At 39.9% G+C, this 17,518-nt stretch overlaps 3 protein-coding genes across 3 annotated transcripts; 2 read left to right on the forward strand and 1 right to left on the reverse strand.

Annotated features, from left to right (window-relative positions):
- Positions 1-883: 883 nt before the first annotated feature.
- Positions 884-9,197, forward strand: jam3a (junctional adhesion molecule 3a). Its single transcript, XM_020503320.2, has 9 exons — positions 884-1,257; positions 6,364-6,432; positions 6,535-6,648; positions 6,759-6,911; positions 7,480-7,682; positions 7,834-7,933; positions 8,368-8,500; positions 8,783-8,834; positions 8,989-9,197. Exons 1-9 carry the CDS (start codon positions 1,209-1,211, stop codon positions 9,022-9,024), a joined length of 909 nt encoding a protein of 302 aa, XP_020358909.1. The 5' UTR covers positions 884-1,208; the 3' UTR covers positions 9,025-9,197.
- A 2,319-nt stretch (positions 9,198-11,516) lies between these two features.
- Positions 11,517-15,197, forward strand: LOC109905753 (vacuolar protein sorting-associated protein 26B-like). The gene is made up of 6 exons (XM_020503319.2): positions 11,517-12,321; positions 12,509-12,665; positions 12,962-13,126; positions 13,315-13,490; positions 13,584-13,726; positions 13,941-15,197. Exons 1-6 carry the CDS (start codon positions 12,099-12,101, stop codon positions 14,076-14,078), a joined length of 1,002 nt encoding a protein of 333 aa, XP_020358908.1. The 5' UTR covers positions 11,517-12,098; the 3' UTR covers positions 14,079-15,197.
- Positions 15,198-15,280: 83 nt separating this feature from the next.
- On the reverse strand, positions 15,281-17,516 carry thyn1 (thymocyte nuclear protein 1). The gene is made up of 7 exons (XM_020503321.2): positions 17,189-17,516; positions 16,966-17,016; positions 16,612-16,820; positions 16,103-16,264; positions 15,928-16,023; positions 15,632-15,782; positions 15,281-15,523 (listed from the first exon to the last, which is right to left on the reverse strand). The coding sequence occupies exons 2-7, from the start codon at positions 17,012-17,014 to the stop codon at positions 15,477-15,479; spliced, it is 714 nt and encodes a 237-aa protein (XP_020358910.1). The 5' UTR covers positions 17,015-17,016; positions 17,189-17,516; the 3' UTR covers positions 15,281-15,476.
- Between the last annotated feature and the right edge of the window lie 2 nt (positions 17,517-17,518).

Raw genomic sequence — 17,518 nt, forward strand, 5'->3', positions numbered from 1 at the left:
TTGCAGCAATGCTATCATGAAGGCCTGATTCATACAGTCTCCTCTGAACAGTTAATGTTGAGATGTGTCTGTTACTTGAACTCTGTGAAGCATTTATTTGGGCTGCAATTTCTGAGGCGGGTAACTCTAGTGAACTTATCTTCTGCAGCAGAGGTAACTCTGAGTCTTCTATTCCTATGCCGGTCCTTATGAGAGCCAGTTTCATCATTGGGCTTGATGGTTTTTGCGACTGCACTTGAAGAAACTTTCAAGTTCTTGAACTTTTCCGTATTGACTGACCTTCATATCTTAAAGTAATGATGGACTGTTTCTCTTTGCTTATTTGAGCTGTTCTTGCCATAATATGGATTCAGTATTTTACCAAATAGGGCTATGTTCTGTTTACCCCCCTACCTTGTCACAACACAACCGATTGGCTCAAACGCATTAAAAAGGAAAGAAATTCCACAAATCAACTTCTAAGAAGGCACATTTTCTAATTGAAATACATTCCAGACGACTACCTGATTTGTTTTCGAATTTTGCATTGTTTAAAGTTGGAGATGGCCTATCATTCACGCAAAGTGATGAGACTGGGTGTGTATGTATACCTCCAGGATAATATGGTAACATGCATTGGCTCTCGAACAAATAAATAAAACCAAGGTCATCCAAAATTCAAAATTAACCGTTTTTAATGAAGCCAGAAACGCAAGTAATTCATCTCAGTGATTGACAGAATGTAATTTATGATTGAGTTCCTAGGCTTATTCTCGGTTGAAATTGAACGCGCATCAGACAGTCCAAGCACTTTGAAACCCACGCCCACCGTGACATACAGCACCGCCCACCGGGAGAAATGGCGTGAAAAGAGTGTATTCTGTCTCTCTCAATTTAACCTGTCATGTTCACATAAAATTTAATTTGCATTGTTTAGTTCTCTGGGTCAAAGCTGTGATATGTCAGAGAGGGATTACGGATAATTCATCTTGTTTGGCACATTAATGAAATTGCATTGTTGGATACCATCATTATAAAATAGATGTAAATGTATTTCCGGTCTCGGGACTTATCCGTCTTCCGCCCTGATGCCCTTGTAGCTATGGAAACTCGTCAATGGCAACATCCACCAGCCTGTTCACCCGTTTTGACCAGGGGCGCCGAGTGTGATAGCTAGCTAGCTGGCTTTATGTGTGCCAGAATTACCGATCCATTACCAAGGTTTCAAGATGGCGTTACAACGACTGACGGCTTTGTTCATCCTTTATTCGATTCTCGGTAAGTTATTTTCATTTCCACTAAGATAAGGTGTAGTGTAACGGTACGTGTTGTGCATTACAATTGAATAAATCACAGCAATTCTTTGTTATGGAAATGATCGCGCTGACTAGACGGGCTTCCTAGCATAGCTTGTCCAGGTCTGTAAACATGCTGAGGATGAGCCACACAATTATTAGATGGTAATTAATTAATTTATACATGCGTTATAATGACATTGAAACGCTCACACATTCCTCAGCAGTTTTTCCATTCATATTTAAATAAAGAGAGAACAAGTTGCACACACACTGCTTTTGTATCTTCTAACGTTGGGCTCTCTTCAACTGTCACTCAAAGTATGATGATGTCAACCGCTATTTCCATCCAGGCTGTCAGGTAGGCCTACAGTTCATTGTGTGAGTTATTTTATTCTGGTAAAGTCTCTCTGCTACCGCACGGCAAGCTGTACCAATGTACCAAGTCTGGAACCAATAGGACCCTGAACAGCTTCTTGCCCCAAGCCTTAAGACTTCTAAACAAGACGGCTAAATAGCTCATCAAATGGCTACCCAGACTACCTGCATTGACCCTTTATGCACCAACTCTCATGCACAGACTTTATGCACACACACACTGGACTCTACCCACACACTCACAGATACTTACACTGACACCACAACACACACACATACAACAGACACACTACATATGCCCACACACACATAACATGCACACACATGCATAGTGATGAATTACCTCGTACCCCTGCACATGGACTCAGTATTGGTACTCCCTGTATATAGCCATGTTAGTTTTTACTCCCTATGTTATTTTTACTCGTTATTTTTATTCGTTATTCACTGTGTCACTATTTCATAAAAAAAAAGATAATGTCTTTAACTCTGCATTGTTGTAAGCATTTCAATGTTAGTCTACCCTTGTTGCCTACTAAGCATGTGACAAATAACATTTGCTTTGATAAAGTAGCACTCTGACAGCGGCAGTGTTTTCAGGAAGACTTTACTAGGACTATCTATGTTTTGAATACATTGTCTTCTGTCAACATTACTGCTGCGCTGCAACTACAGGTCAGAAAGATAACGTTATAGCCAAGTCAGTCTCTGTGTGGTATTGACTGATCATTACAGTTTTATTCACATACTAGTCTACTGCATTTGGTCAGTTTTAATGTTGGTAAGTTATTTGGCTGCTTTTACAGTGGCTGTGCTGGAATGTCTGGGAAATTGCTTTTTTTAGATGGACTGGATCAACAGCTTGTTTTTTTATTTTTGTAATGTTTTTTCATATTTAGCTTGAAGTGCATAAAGAAAACTGTAGAACAGCTACTTAACATGGAGCGCATTTCACTCAGGGTATAGCCTCCTGTCTCTATACTGTATGTATTAAAACAACAAAGGGATTAGAGAGAGAGAGAGAGAGAGAGAGAGAGATGGTCTCTAATATTCACCAACAACATATGCCACATTTCTATCTATTTTACTGTCTGACAACATTCCAGTTCTGATTAAATTCTTCACATAAACACATAGATCTCTTTCTTGATGTAGGCTACACAGTGTAAAGTTGGGCTTTCGGCTATGGAATGCTTTTATTCCAGGCACACAATAGCAAATCAGCCATTGTCTTCTTAATTAACCACAGATTCTCTCCCACGCTCTAAAAACTGTCTGGGACAACAAAGCCTCATGCAGGCGGGGATACAGTAAAGCTTGGACACCTAAAATATACAATGAGACAATAAGTGTCTGTCTGTCTGTTGGCAGCAAAAAAGGAGAAGAGTTAGGATAGAGACATGTAGTTTAAGCTATTTATAGTCTAGTAGTTCATATTATCTAAGTCTAAGTATATTGTAAAGGAATTGAAGGTGAATGAGTGGTTTTACAGGGATAGGCTGTCCTTGCTCTGTTTACCAGGGGAAGATTTGCTGGACAAGCTCTCCTCGTGTCTCTCAGGATGGCCAGTAACTGTTTGGTGTAAAAATAGCTCATGATGTACAGGGGTGGGAAAGTCAGCCGCAGAGACGGAAGCTGAGACCTACGAGTCGGATCTCATCAGCATCCACAGCTGTGCTAATATGACTGTGTACTCCACTTTGGCAGGACCCATGTTTTCTCCACTCTCAGTGCTGACTGACTTGGCTTTCATGTGGATCATGAATTGTTAACCAGAGACATTTTAATTCAGCCGTGGAGTAGGGCTGTTGCGGTCATGAAATTTTGTCAGCCGGTGATTGTCAAGCTAATAACTGCCTGCCTCACGGTAATTAACCATTAATTAACATAAACACATTTAGCATATCCTGGCTTCCACGTAGCCTACAAGCTATTGATGCAGACCTTTGGAATGGCCAGTAACTATTAAAAATCTAAACATATAGCCCAACATTTGTATCACAACTAAAGTAGCATAAATAACTCTAAATGAAGCATATAGGAGTATCTGTTTCTTTGTTAACCGCTCAACACAGAATAGCCACATCTACATAAAAAAAAATATATATATTTTTTTAAATAATTTTTCATCCCAATTTCGTGGTATCCAATTGTTAGTAATTACTATCTTGTCTCATCGCTACAACTCCCGTACGGGCTTGGGAGAGACGAAGTTCGAAAGTCATGCATCCTTCGAAACACAACCCAACCAAGCCGCACTGCTTCTTAACACAGCGCGCCTCAAACCCGGAAGCCAGCAGCACCAATGTGTCGGAGGAAACACTGTGCTACCTTGGTTAGCGCGCATTGCGCCCGGCCCGCCACAGGAGTCACTGGTGCGCGATGAGACAAGGACCCCTCCCTAACCCGGACAACGCTAGGCCAATTGTGCTTCACCCCACGGACCTCCCGGTCGCTGCCGGCTGCGACAGAGCCTGGGCGCAAACCCAGAGTCTCTGGTGGCACAGCTAGCGCTGTGATGCAGTGCCCTAGACCACTGCGCCACCCGGGAGGCCCGGAACATCTACATTTTAAAAGTCTAATAAATCCATATAATATAGCCTACACCATCACAATTAATCCATTATTTATTTTAGACAGGTCTAAAGAAACATAATATGAAGAAAATGTAGTCTATTTCAGTAGGACCAGAATAACATACTCTGAGTTGTCCTTATGTTAGGTCCTGATCTGGCTATGCCATATGGCTGTGGGCTACACTAGTTCATTTAGCAGACAAGATTTGCTTAGAATTCCGTGGTATCATTTTTTGTATGAAGAATACAATTGAACATAGCTGAATAAAATAGAGAGGATATTTTCTCCAAACAATTTGAGGGAGTGCGCACATGCAGCTATTCTGTGTTGAGCAGTTAACAAAGAAACAGGTACTCCTATATGCTTCATTTAGAGTTATTTATGCTACTTTAGTTGTGATACAAATGTTGGGCTATATGTTTAGATTTTTAATACATTCTAAGGCTGCATGATATGACTCTAATGATGATTTGAAAAAAGTTGCATGAAAGGCATGAGCTCTGGGGTTTTTTTTGGCGCGGGCTGCACACACTTCATCAGTCTCTCATTCACAATTTGACAATCACTTGATAATGCTTCATATTTCCCAGCAGCATCACCTTTGTGTGGCCTTAATGCCCCCTAAAAAAATGTATGTGTTTTGCAGCCAGTGACCGTTGTGCCCTTGGACTGAATATAATAATTATAATTCCCTTTTCCCGGCTGCGTGCTCGGAAGCACCTCTCACTGCCATGGCTCTTTCAGATAGCTAAATTCTTATTAGCCAATGCCCGTCCACATTTACTTTTTTGTCAGCCAACAAGATGAGTAGGCCTAACAAACAGTAAAAGCACTAGCACTATGTCAATCTACAATCCCCAATAGTACAAAAGTTGACCTATTCTGTGTGAGAAATAAATATTCCAAACATAGTCTGGGACAGTTGTGGGATGCGATATATCCCAAATTATTAAAAGTACTAGCCTCAAAAACATTTTTTTTAAGGCAGATGCAACAGATCAGAATGTTTAGCTTAAAATGTTGATAAACTATTCAACTATTTCTTCGCATTAGAAGCGCAGCAATGCGCACACAGCAGTAGGCTACACGCACAAATGTTCCAAAATGCAATCAATTAGCGGGAAAACACCATGATCAAAAGTGACCGCAAATGCAACTATGAATGTATTGCTTTTATTATAAAGATGCATTTTTTATGGTGAAAAGGATCTTTCTCAAACTCGAAACTCACGCTCTGCGTATATACAGTTGAAGTCGGAAGTTTACATATTTTAATTTTCATGCCAGCCAGGTAGGCTATACTCATGTTGTAAAGATAAGCAATGTGCTTAATATTAGGAAAGTTTAGAAATAAATATAGTAGGCCTAGCCTATAGAAACGTTACACAACATGAGCTCATGGGCTCTCATGAAGTGTTTGATTTAGATTTTCAATTACATTTGCATTGATGTCAGAGTGATTAGAGGGACAATAGAGTGTTGAGTATCAGTTTGGTATGTTTCTAATGACCATCAGCAGCATCAGAGCTTGGAGAAGCCTAATTACTGTGACTAAACGGTCACATGGAATTTTATTGCCATCATGACTCTGCCGGTATGGCGGTAATATGGTCACTGTAACAGCCCTACCGCAGAGTGCTTTTATCTGTCTGGATTATACCTTGGAAGTATTTTATACACTTGGATGAATTGTGCTCCAATACATTACCGTTTGTTTTCACCCCTCATTTGGAGTCCTTAACACCGCTGACACCGACATAGAAGAAGGGACTGTTTCCATTACTCACTGTGTGTTCCTTTAGTAACTCTTAGGCCTCCCTAAGTATATCTCTCAATTATTTAATTTGAGAGTGTTTTGTAGAATTAGAAGTAAGGAAACATCACTGACTAATATTGAGACTTGTGCTCCCGTCGAGATGTGCTCCACTTGCCTCTTAAATATACATGAGAAATGCTTCCGGAGATATGATTAATCCTGACCCTAAGCTTCATTCTCACCCTCTCTGTAGCGATAGGCCTACACCTCTTGACCCTCTAATTTGATCTGTTTAAACGGGCATTGTCCTGGCATGAAAATTCTGAAGCTTGTCAATCAGCTTCTTTTTTTCTCTCACTTCTTTTTTGTCTTTTACAGGCTACATTCCATCACGTGGGGTAATCCTCCGAACCACAGACAAGACTGTGTGGGCAAATGAATTTGAACGTAAGTCACTGAAACACTGACTCATTCTCTCAGAATAATTTTTCAGGCTCTTCTGTTGTCTGCCAGTGTTTTGACATTGTAGTATCACTGTTTTCTTCCCAGCTATTGAGTTGACCTGCTTGATAGAGTCCATCTCAACAAACCACCCCAGAATCGAATGGAAGAAAATCAAAAACGGTGTCCCTAGTTATGTGTACTTTCAAAATCAAATTTCAGGTAAGATTATTATTTTTTAAGCACTTTACCAATACCAAATTGGCCTCAGAACTGTTATTATTCTCTGTAAGTGAATGAGAGGTTGGAGTGTGTTTTTGCCTCTCTGTTAGGGGACTTGGAGCACAGAGCCCAGCTGATCCAGCCAGCCAACCTACTGATCCTCAACACCAGCCGTGCAGACACTGCAGAGTACCGCTGTGAGGTCGCTGCCATTGATGACCACAAACACTTTGATGAAATTCTAATCAGTCTTGCTGTCAGGGGTGAGGATGTATTTTCATATTCCTGTGTAAAGTTTTAAGCCTGTAGTAGTTTGCCATGTTTTTTCAGTGTTGTTGTCTATTTCTAATTATAAACTGGGTGATTCGAGCACTGAATGCTGATTGGCTGACAGCCGTGGTATATCAGACCGTTTACCATGGGTATGACAAAACATGTATTTTTACTGCTCTAATTATGTTGGTAACCAGTTTATAATAGCAATAAGGCACCTCAGGGGTTTGTGATATATGGCCAATATAACACAACAAAGGGTTGTATCCAGGCACTCCGCTTTGCGTCTTGCATATGAACAGCCTTTAGCCGTGGTATATTGGTCATATACCACACCCCCTCGTGCCTTATTGCTTAAGTATAGACTGTGGTATGTGCTCCCTCTCTCTGTAAATAAACTGTTCCATGGGTGCCGTAGTATGGCCTCTGCCCTTAGCCTAAGTGTATGTGTGTCTTCCGGAGCAGTCGGGATAAAGCAGAAGTCGAATTCCAGTTGGACCTTTGTGTACAATTAGAAAAATAAATCTTATTTTTCCTCTTTTTCACCTGTCTATACAGTAAAGCCTGTGGTGCCCAGGTGCAGTGTGCCTGTGGCGGTGACTGTTGGCACGTCCTCTGAGCTGCGCTGCCTAGAGAACGAGGGCTTCCCTGCCTCACAGTACCGCTGGTTCCGCAACAACGAGGAGCTTCCCCAGGACCCAAAGAGCAGCCCCAAGTTCATCAACTCCACCTACTCCATTAACGCTGACACAGGTGGTCTGGTAAGGAATCAATGGGACTGGGAGGTCGAAAGGACACTAGCTATATGATTATCAAGTTTAATGAGACAGTAGATCCAACTGTTGGATGATGTTAGTACAAGAGAAAAGCTGTATGATCTATTGGGGTTGATTTTGGCGTTTTTCCCTGCAGAAATTCCGCAGGATGAGGAAGGAGGATGCGGGAGAGTATTTCTGCCAAGCAAAGAATGAAGCTGGACATGCACAGTGTCCCGCACAGCTGATGGACGTCTGTGAGTATGCCATGCTGTACTAAATACCCAACTGACATTCTTACCGCGACTATGTATTATGGCTAAATATGTCAGTGTGTCATACCGCTGCCACACTGAACATACCATTGTGCGTTACCAAACCTGCTTGTGAGTCACATGCATCTACTCTAGTGCACATAAATCATAGTGGTTGACATGGAAATGCATTCCAAGGTCATTCCTTTAAGTCAGGGTTCCCAAACTTTATCATATTATATTAGAAATATTATATCTGATTGGGCTTCTTGCAATCCACAAATTATTTGTAATTATGTTCCGGCACCCTGACCGTCCGCTCAATAATATAAATTGTCCCGCGGCTGAATCTAGTTGATGATCTCTGCTTTAAGTTGTTTCAATTTGGGTTCATGTCACCCAGATCTCATCTCAAAATGCCCTGCTTGTATTTTCAGATGATGTCGACATAGTGGGGATTTTTCTGAAGGTGTTGGCGGCATTGGCCGGATTCACTATTGTGATGGTGGGAGTTTATCATGCACACAAACATGGCTGCTTTTCCTCCGGCAAGGATCACACAGGAACCAAGTGAGTAGGGCTATGTAGTTTCAAGTTTCACTGTTTATTTGCCACATGCACAGGATACAACAGGTGTAAAAGAGTACAGTGAAATTCTTACCTTGAGAGCTCATTCCAACAATGCAGTGATAATAATAGTAATATAGATAATAACCCAAGTACGATATAGGTTGAATGTACTGTACAGGGCTTTTAAAGCTGGACCAGTTTAATAGTGACATGCTATGTGCTGTGAATTGCTTAGTAAGTCTTTGTGTGGACATTAAGGATTTTTTTGCGTGTGTGTTTTAGCTACAAATCGCCAGCAGCAGATGATGGTGTTGAATATGCCGAAGCAGATGAGGTGAATAAAATTCACTTAATTCTGTTTTCCATATTCTATATTATTATTGAGCTAAAATGTAATCACAATGTATTAATCAAAATGGCAAACAAAAATAAATATCAACAGCAGGTGGATGTATTATTTTGATAATTGATATTCCCATTTCCATCAGGGTCACTTCCGGCACAAATCATCATTTATAATTTGAAATCTGAGATAGAAGACCGTCAAGAGGGGAAACACTGAAGAGGAGACACACTGAAGAGGAGACACACTGAAGTCAAAAGAGCATCAAATCCCATAATAGGACTTTGTGTGAGAAATTTAAGCTGTAACATTGCACATTCTTTTTTGGTGCGCATCAACAATTAGCTTACCAAAGTTATCATCTTGAAAAAGATCAATCATTATTTAAAAATTTCTGATAGGCAATTGCAAAGTTATGTCCCTGTTAGTACACTGTTCTTTTTTTTGTAGCACAAATATGTTTTGTCCTCAGTCGTTACTGTAACTACAACTACAGTACGATTTTAAGCTTTGACATTTGAACTTCCACCAACATGTTCATCTAAACTGATGCTGGAACATTCCCCCATACTGTTTTTGGACAATGATTTTTGACTTCCAAACATTTCTACAAAATATACCAAACCTGTTTTACAAAAACAGCCTTGCATAGCCTCTGAATGCAAGATGGACTGGTTTATGTTATTATGAAGGAAGGTTGTGTCAATATATTTGTGAATATATACACTACCGTTCAAAGGCTTGGGGTCACTTAGAAATGTTCTTGTTTTTGAAAGAAAAGCAAATTTTTCTCCATTAAAATAACATCAAATTGATCAGAAATACAGTGTAGACATTGTTAATATTGTAAATGACTATTTTAGCTGGAAACAGCTGATTTTTAAAAATGGAATATCTACATAGGCGTACAAAGGCCCATTATCAGCAACCATCACTTCTGTGTTCCAATGGCACGTTGTGTTAGCTAATCCAAGTTTATCATTTTAAAAGGCTAATTGATCATTAGAAAACTATTATGCAATTATGTTAGCACAGCTGAAAACTGTTCTGATTAAAGAAGCAATAAAACTGGCCTTTAGACTAGTTGAGTCTCTGGAGCATCAGCATTAGTGGGTTCGATTACAGGCTCAAAATGGCTAGAAACTCATCAGTCTATTCTTGTTCTGAGAAATAAAGGCTAACCATTTGAGAAATTGTCAAGAACCTGAAGATCTCGTACAACGCTGTGTGCTAGTCCCTTCACAGAACAGCGCAAATTGCCTCTAACCAGAATAGAAAGAGGAGTGGGTGTCCCCGGTGCACAACTGAGCAAGAGGACAAGTACAGTGTCTAGTTTGAGAAACGGACGCCTCACAAGTCCTCAACTGGCCACTTCATTAAATAGTACCTGCAAACACCAGTCTCAATGTCAACAGTGAAGAGGCGACTTCAGGATGCTGGCCTTCTAGGCAGAGTTGCAAAGAAAAAGCCATTTCTCAGACTGGCCAATAAAAAGAAAAGATTAAGATGGGCAAAAGAACACAAACACTGGACAGAGGAAAGAAAGTTATTTGTTCTGGCCATCTTGAGGCTGTAATCGAACCCACAAATGCTGATGCTACAGATACTCAACTAGTCTAAAGAAGGCCAGTTTTATTGCTTTAATCAGCACAACAGTTTTCAACTGTGCATAACCATTTTGCAATTTTCTAATGATCAATTAGACTTTTAAAATGATAAACTTGGATTAGCTAACACAACGTGCCATTGGAACACAGGAGTGATGGTTGCCGATAATGGGCCTCTGTATGACTATGTAGATATTACATAAACCTGCCATTTCCAGCTACAATAGTCATTTATAACATTAACAATGTCTACACTGTATTTCTGATCAATTTGATGTTATTTTAATGGACAATTTTTTTGTGCTTTTCTTTCAAAAACAAGGACATTTCCAAGTGACCCCAAACTTTTGAACGGTAGTGTACATACAGTCAGTGAGTGGGGCATCTATAAAAAGCTGATAATCTGTTACATGCAGAGTCAACGGGCACAATGAAACAGTCTGTTGTGCTTAATAAAGCCAACTAACTTTATTCTCTGCGTTCAGAATAACAAAGAAACATATTACAGTTATACAGTATAATCCCAGTATAATACTGCAATTTAAGATGTATTATTATGAGTATATTATCAAGTAATTATGATTTTTTTTCAGAGTGCCGTTTCTGTTTATAAGTGACCTTCTGTGCTTACTAATGACCTACTTTATGAATATTGGACATATTGTCCAGTTTTGACTCACAATTAACTGTATTTTCTTTATGGACACAATATACAATATTAATGGATGTACAGGCAATACAACTTTGTTAGAAAAAAATGTCTACACATACATTTTTATCAGTAACAATACATCATAAGTATTAAACAATGTTTCAAATTGAAATTGTTAAAAATGACTTTTTGAAACATTATTGATATAGTTATTTTTTCATTGGTATTCTTTGTTTATAAAATAACACTACTCAGGAACTGTTGTAAAATGTTAATTGTTCATTCGTTGTAGTGCAAGAAATGGATACTGTTATATGCTTACTTCATTTTGTCAATAAAGACATAACATAAGTAACTGTATTTACTGTATTGTTGGGACTTTTTATTTGCAATTGACTACAGAAGAGTTGAACCTCTATTTTGAAAAATAATGCCGTCAACCAGACAACCCCGGAAGTGCAAAAACATAGGAAATGATCGCTTGCAACATTATGCTATTTTAGGAAAGATACAATTTAACACTTCAGTTCGAATAACATTCTGAAGGAAACAATCAAGACTCACCACATTGTTAATCGGTTTCGATGAATGACGGATACATCTTGAGTTCGAGGGAAACGCAACATTCTTCAGTGTTTGCAGATATCACCATGCTTTGTAGTATTTAGGCTATTTATTTAATCTATAGGGATACGAAGATATGGTGCTGTATGTGCAATTGAATTGAATTTGAGAAGAGATATAAAGGTAAAATAACGCCTACATTTGCATATTTTTCGATACCTCTCGGGAAATACTACCTTCTGTGATCATTTCTGGTAACAAACAAGTTGGTGTTTTTGCACTTTCCGTCATTTCGAATGAACTACTGAATTTACTTTTGTAAGAAATAGGGCACTGAAAGTGTCACCTACATTGGTCTTTAAAGATCTGTTCATGTTCAGATCCGATATATCTTAACCTTGTTCATAAAACGGCACAGAAAAGAACACAAGCATGAGTTTCTTCAGTTTTGGCCAAAGTGCAGAAATTGATGTAGTTCTGACTGATGCTGAGACGAGAAAGAAGGCTGAACATAAGACTGAAGATGGGAAGAAGGACAAATATTTCCTATTTTATGACGGGGAGACTGTGTCTGGAAAGATCAACGTTACACTGAAGAACCCTGGGAAAAGACTGGAACATCAAGGGATCAAAATCGAATTTGTAGGCCAAATTGGTGAGTATACATCTTAGTTTAATGTCGAGACATCTATTCCAAATGAATCATAATAAATGCAATGGCCCCTTTTCTGTTGGACTTTTTGATCAACAACAGTAGTGTCATATGTGCCAATATGCCTAGATGCATTCTTCTATGAGGGAGTGATTCTATTGCAATGTGTATACCTGTCCTTTCTTCACAGAGCTGTACTACGACAGAGGAAACCATCATGAGTTTGTCTCCCTGGTGAAAGATCTGGCAAGGCCTGGGGAGCTTACTCAGTCACAGACCTTCGATTTTGAGTTCACCCATGTTGAGAAGCCCTATGAGACCTACACAGGCCAGAATGTGAAGCTGCGGTAAGGAAACATGCAGCCTGAACATTCTCTGCCAAAATAACTATTACTTTATGGCTCACTCTTTAACCCAAGTTCACCTTTGACCTGTCAGTCATGTGCCTAGCACTACTTCCTCATCAAGAGTAATGTTTGTGTGCTTCACATGCGCAAATGTATTGCATTACACACACAAATCATAATTACTGGTTATGATAATGACTCTTCTTTTATAGCCTCAGGATGCAATGAGGATATGTTGTTGGATAACATCTGAGATTACAGCAGATTTGCTCAGTGTCTGTTGGTTGTACTTGCAGGTATTTTCTGCGTGCTACGGTGAGCAGGAGACTGAATGACATCAGTAAAGAGATGGATATTGTGGTGCACACACTCAGCACTTACCCAGAGCTCAACTCATCAATAAAAATGGAAGTTGGGATTGAAGACTGTCTCCACATTGAGTTTGAGTACAACAAATCCAAGTAAGGGTGAAATAGATTTTTAAAAATCACATCCTCAGTCACCTAATTTAAAAAAAATAAAATAACAAAATGCCACCCTCTAGTCACAGGAACATGCAGAACCATTGTAGTTTAGAACCTTTCCTTTGACTATGTATTGTCTTTTTGTGTTATAGCAGCCCTGTGACGATCTCTCCTGTCCTCTACAGGTACCACCTGAAAGACGTAATTGTGGGTAAGATCTACTTCCTGCTGGTGCGGATTAAGATAAAGCACATGGAGATTGACATCATCAAACGGGAGACAACTGGCACCGGTCCTAGTGTATACCATGAAAATGACACCATCGCCAAATATGAGATCATGGATGGGGCTCCTGTCCGAGGTACAGGATATAGTGAAGTGGATTGTATGCTTTTGAAAATGGCAATACTCAACTACCCATCAGGTCTGACTGAGTGTTTTTATTATGTTTAAGGAGAGTCAATTCCAATCCGGTTGTTTCTGGCTGGCTATGAGATGACTCCCACCATGCGAGACATTAATAAGAAGTTCTCTGTGCGTTACTACCTTAACTTGGTGCTGATTGATGAGGAGGAGAGACGCTACTTCAAACAGCAGGTATGGAACAGGGGCTTCTGATGGGTAATTGTTAGCAGTGATCCCAGATAAAATGATGTGCCCTTAGAGGGAATTTATCAGGCGTCAGGTTCAACATGGTGTATCCACTGTGCTGCACTTTTTATATATTGCATTCCTATCTAGCATTAAATGTTTCCCTATGGAAATTCTTTAATGATTAAGACAATGAGCTCAAGACCACTTCCTTCTCCAGGAAATCACACTGTGGAGGAAAGGGGATGTGGTGAGGAAGAGCATGTCGAGCCAGGCCACCATCGGAGCCCAGCGGTTCGAGGGCTCAGCCAGTTCAGAGAGCGCTCTGGAGAAGGCGGCGAGGGAGGACAGCGGCTAAAGCTCATTCTCCTCACAGAAGGAAAAGTAGTGGGGGCACCTGTCAGCTCACATGATCACTGATAAAGTAGCCCTGTTTATTAGGGCTGCTGAATAAAGGGATAAAGGAAGAATTAAGGGAAGACTGTAGGTAAACACCTGAACAATGAAAAAGAAGCCTGCATGAGGCATTACAGGGGCCTAAAATTCCACTGCAGGTCAAGTCCCTCAACACACATATCCAGTGAAAGCAAAGCCGGCCACTTGTTTAGATCTCCCCCTGTGCGTGATACCCTAAAATGTAATATTATACTCGGTCTTCTTCAAATGATCAACTTTCTTCGTCAAAGTATATTTCTAGCTTTAGCTTTATATATGAATGGATTCTAACTCCGTATACAAACCTCTATTGTCATAGGGAGTTGAAGACCTGACTAACAGCGATGCATTTTGAAAACATTCCATACCCAGTCAAATGTATTCCTGACATTTTGATGTGGTCTGTCATAATGAAATCTGAAATTCTAACTTTGCACTGATTATATGTATCCATTGCTCCTCCACATACACATGCTCTCAGTCCTTGTGTAATGATTGCACAGTGAGATCATTGGTTTCTATTGCATTGTAAGTGTTGTCTAATTTCTTTGTTGAGTGAGAGGGCTGGATAAATGATTACTTACCCATTAATTTGTAAATCCTTCAAATAAGAGCCATTGAATCTCTCACCCTCTTATACCGTTAAACCGTCATACAGTGAATAGCATTCAGACGGTGCCACAATATGACTATTACATTCACATGCTTTACCTAAGCATTCCAATAGTGTTAGGCAGGGATTTTAAGTGCTTGTATTTGAGGTCTGATAGTAAGGAGTCTTCTGTATCTTCCATGTTAGAGACTTAAAATGTTGTGCCTAAGTGTATCAATCTAGCAAATGAAATTCTGTTGCCTCAATATGTTTAACACATCTTTTAGCCTGAGGTTTTCCTGTATTTTTTGTGCTCTGCAAATTGCTAATCTATAGCCCCTTTCCCCAAAACTGAAATACATTTGCCAAATGCCTTGTTATCCACAGACACGTTTTGGTATATAAATAAGTTAATGTGTGCACCTGATAAATATTTGACTGATGGAATGATTGATTGCCTTTACTCTTGGAAATGAAAATTCTGCATGTTTAGACTGAAATGATCCAATTTAGACAGTGAAGGCAAACACATGAACTGTCAATAATACCTCTTTAATATTAGAAATAAAACTCCAGGCTGTCTCTTGACAAACACAGAAACCTTGAGACAATTTCCATGTAATACAAGCATAATGGTTCAATAGATCTCACCTACAGTAAATATATTAGCAGCAGCATCATCATACACAAGACAGGAAAACTTCTCTCCAGGTCATCTTGTCAAAATCTTCACAGTGGGTCATTGTCCTCCAAACTCAGGACAAATTCAAATTCCTCTGAGTGAAAAAATTTAAAAGGTATGATTTTACTTACACAAAAGCTTTGTAAACCATGATGTGGCAATTTGACAACCATATTACTCAGTGTCACTGATCTCCACGTACCACTGGTGAGGGGCTGGACAGACAGCCTGGCCCTGGTGAAGAGAGCCATGCCATTCAGGGACCCGCCTTTGACCTTGTGCTGCAGGTGGATCTTCTTCAACTCAGACAGAGGAATGAAGCGCTTCAACATCCTCTCAAACTGGACATCAACCTGGCAGTCAAACATGAAACAAGCCAGCAGAGCACTAGTACAGTTTAAATTGGATTGCGATAAAAAGCCTGTTACATACCAGTGATGTATCTTGATCTCAAGCCATTTGGAACACAAACAAATGTGAACATGAAACCATTCATACCATACTCCATTTGGGGTTGTCTGCCTTGCTGGAGGCGTCGTAATGGACATCTTTCTTGTCAAACTGAGTGTGGTCCACATAGGACTCCTTTACAATCTGGAAAATAGAAAGCAGGTGAGAGGCACCATACCTGAAACACAGTGTATATTACCAACAGAAATAAGAACAGGCTCACCTTCATAACTCCAGCTATTCCAGGCTCCTTGCAGTTGCTGTGGTAGAAGAATGCATGCTGCCCCTCTTTCATGTCTCGCATGAAGTTACGGGCTTGGTAGTTCCGAACACCATCCCAACACCCAGTTTGGTTGGGAAGAGTCTTCAGATCCTCGATCCCAAACTGTGACATAGTAATAAGTAAGCCATAACGACCCATAGGACAGGAGCCCATCTCTTGTTTCTGTATATCGTTAGGCAGCTTGATGTATAAGTATACACCCAGAATAGGATGCTAGTTTGTCACAGGGAATTACTCCCAATCCATTCCGTTACTCCCAATCCATTCCGTTTTGAACCCCCAACTTTCCAATCTAAGGTTGGACACATTAACCACAAAGCCTCTGAGTTGGTAACAATTGTGACATGGAATAGCCTAGATATCATTTATCCTGAACAAGACATCACTATTGAGCAACAACAGGTCTTGACACAGATGACACCATCCTATTATTAAGCAGAATAGAATACCTTGACATCTATGCCATTTTCCAAGCGGCTCTCTGGCTCTGACTTCATCAGCCAGTGACAATACTGTGGTCGTTCAGGTGATTTTTTTGCCTTTGAACTCTCCTGTTTTCCAGTCTTTCCGGAACCTTTCCTCTTCCCCCTGACTGCCTGACCAACCTCCAATGGGGAGTCCTCACTGTGGGCATTAGTTTTTGTCTCTTCATCGTTGCCTGGGTAATATATTCACTTATTAATAGCCATCCTAAAATCAAATCATTGTGGTAGTAAAGTGAGTGTGAAACAGTGTCAGGGATGTTGAAAAACCTTGCAATGGCATGTCATTCAGTGCACAGAAATGTTAACGCTTTTACTTACTGGATTGTAGTGTTCTTGTGGTTCCACGGGTTCTCATTTTAGGTGCCATGCCTGAGAGATGAAGCAATAGTGGTTGGCTTGGACGAACTAGAATCTTCAAGTCCCATTCCAATAATATCTAACCATTGGTGCGTGACAGTAGGTGACATTTGATTTACAATTTTAAAAAATAACGTGTTTCATTAAATCAGTTAATTATGCGAAGGGTTGCATTGTTACTTACTGGTACGTTATAAAGATGCAAATCGAAGTGGTCGGAACCATAAAACTGCAGAACGCTGCAAAAAGAAGGACTGAATGACGAAGAACTCCCGCGCTAGTTGCTTACGTCAAAAGCATATGATGTAGAAACAATTCGCTTTAGTTTGTTTATCTGTTTAGGCCCCCTTAATGTATCTGGTTTAGGCAAGCAATTGACCTTAAGGTATATTTCGGTGGTTAATTAAATAACGAGAAAAATGTGCCCTTTCCTGAAAAAGTATAGAATAAAACTAAGCAAGCAACCCAATATAACAACTACACGTATCTTGCGTAATGGAACTACATTTCCCTA

Source organism: Oncorhynchus kisutch, linkage group LG15, assembly GCF_002021735.2.
Source record: "Oncorhynchus kisutch isolate 150728-3 linkage group LG15, Okis_V2, whole genome shotgun sequence".
In the NCBI taxonomy this organism is placed as follows: Eukaryota; Metazoa; Chordata; class Actinopteri; order Salmoniformes; family Salmonidae; genus Oncorhynchus; species Oncorhynchus kisutch.

Coding starts and splice junctions, on each gene's coding strand:
- jam3a (XM_020503320.2), top strand. CDS start 1,209: ATGGCGTTACAACGACTGACGGCTTTGTTCATCCTTTATTCGATTCTC. Junction 6,433..6,534: donor GTGGGCAAATGAATTTGAAC/GTAAGTCACTGA, acceptor TTTTCTTCCCAG/CTATTGAGTTGACCTGCTTG. Junction 7,683..7,833: donor ACGCTGACACAGGTGGTCTG/GTAAGGAATCAA, acceptor TTTTCCCTGCAG/AAATTCCGCAGGATGAGGAA.
- LOC109905753 (XM_020503319.2), top strand. CDS start 12,099: ATGAGTTTCTTCAGTTTTGGCCAAAGTGCAGAAATTGATGTAGTTCTG. Junction 12,322..12,508: donor CGAATTTGTAGGCCAAATTG/GTGAGTATACAT, acceptor CTTTCTTCACAG/AGCTGTACTACGACAGAGGA. Junction 13,491..13,583: donor GGATGGGGCTCCTGTCCGAG/GTACAGGATATA, acceptor ATTATGTTTAAG/GAGAGTCAATTCCAATCCGG.
- thyn1 (XM_020503321.2), bottom strand. CDS start 17,014: ATGGCACCTAAAATGAGAACCCGTGGAACCACAAGAACACTACAATCC. Junction 16,265..16,611: donor AAAATGGCATAGATGTCAAG/GTATTCTATTCT, acceptor ACTATGTCACAG/TTTGGGATCGAGGATCTGAA. Junction 15,524..15,631: donor TGTCCAGCCCCTCACCAGTG/GTACGTGGAGAT, acceptor TTTTTCACTCAG/AGGAATTTGAATTTGTCCTG.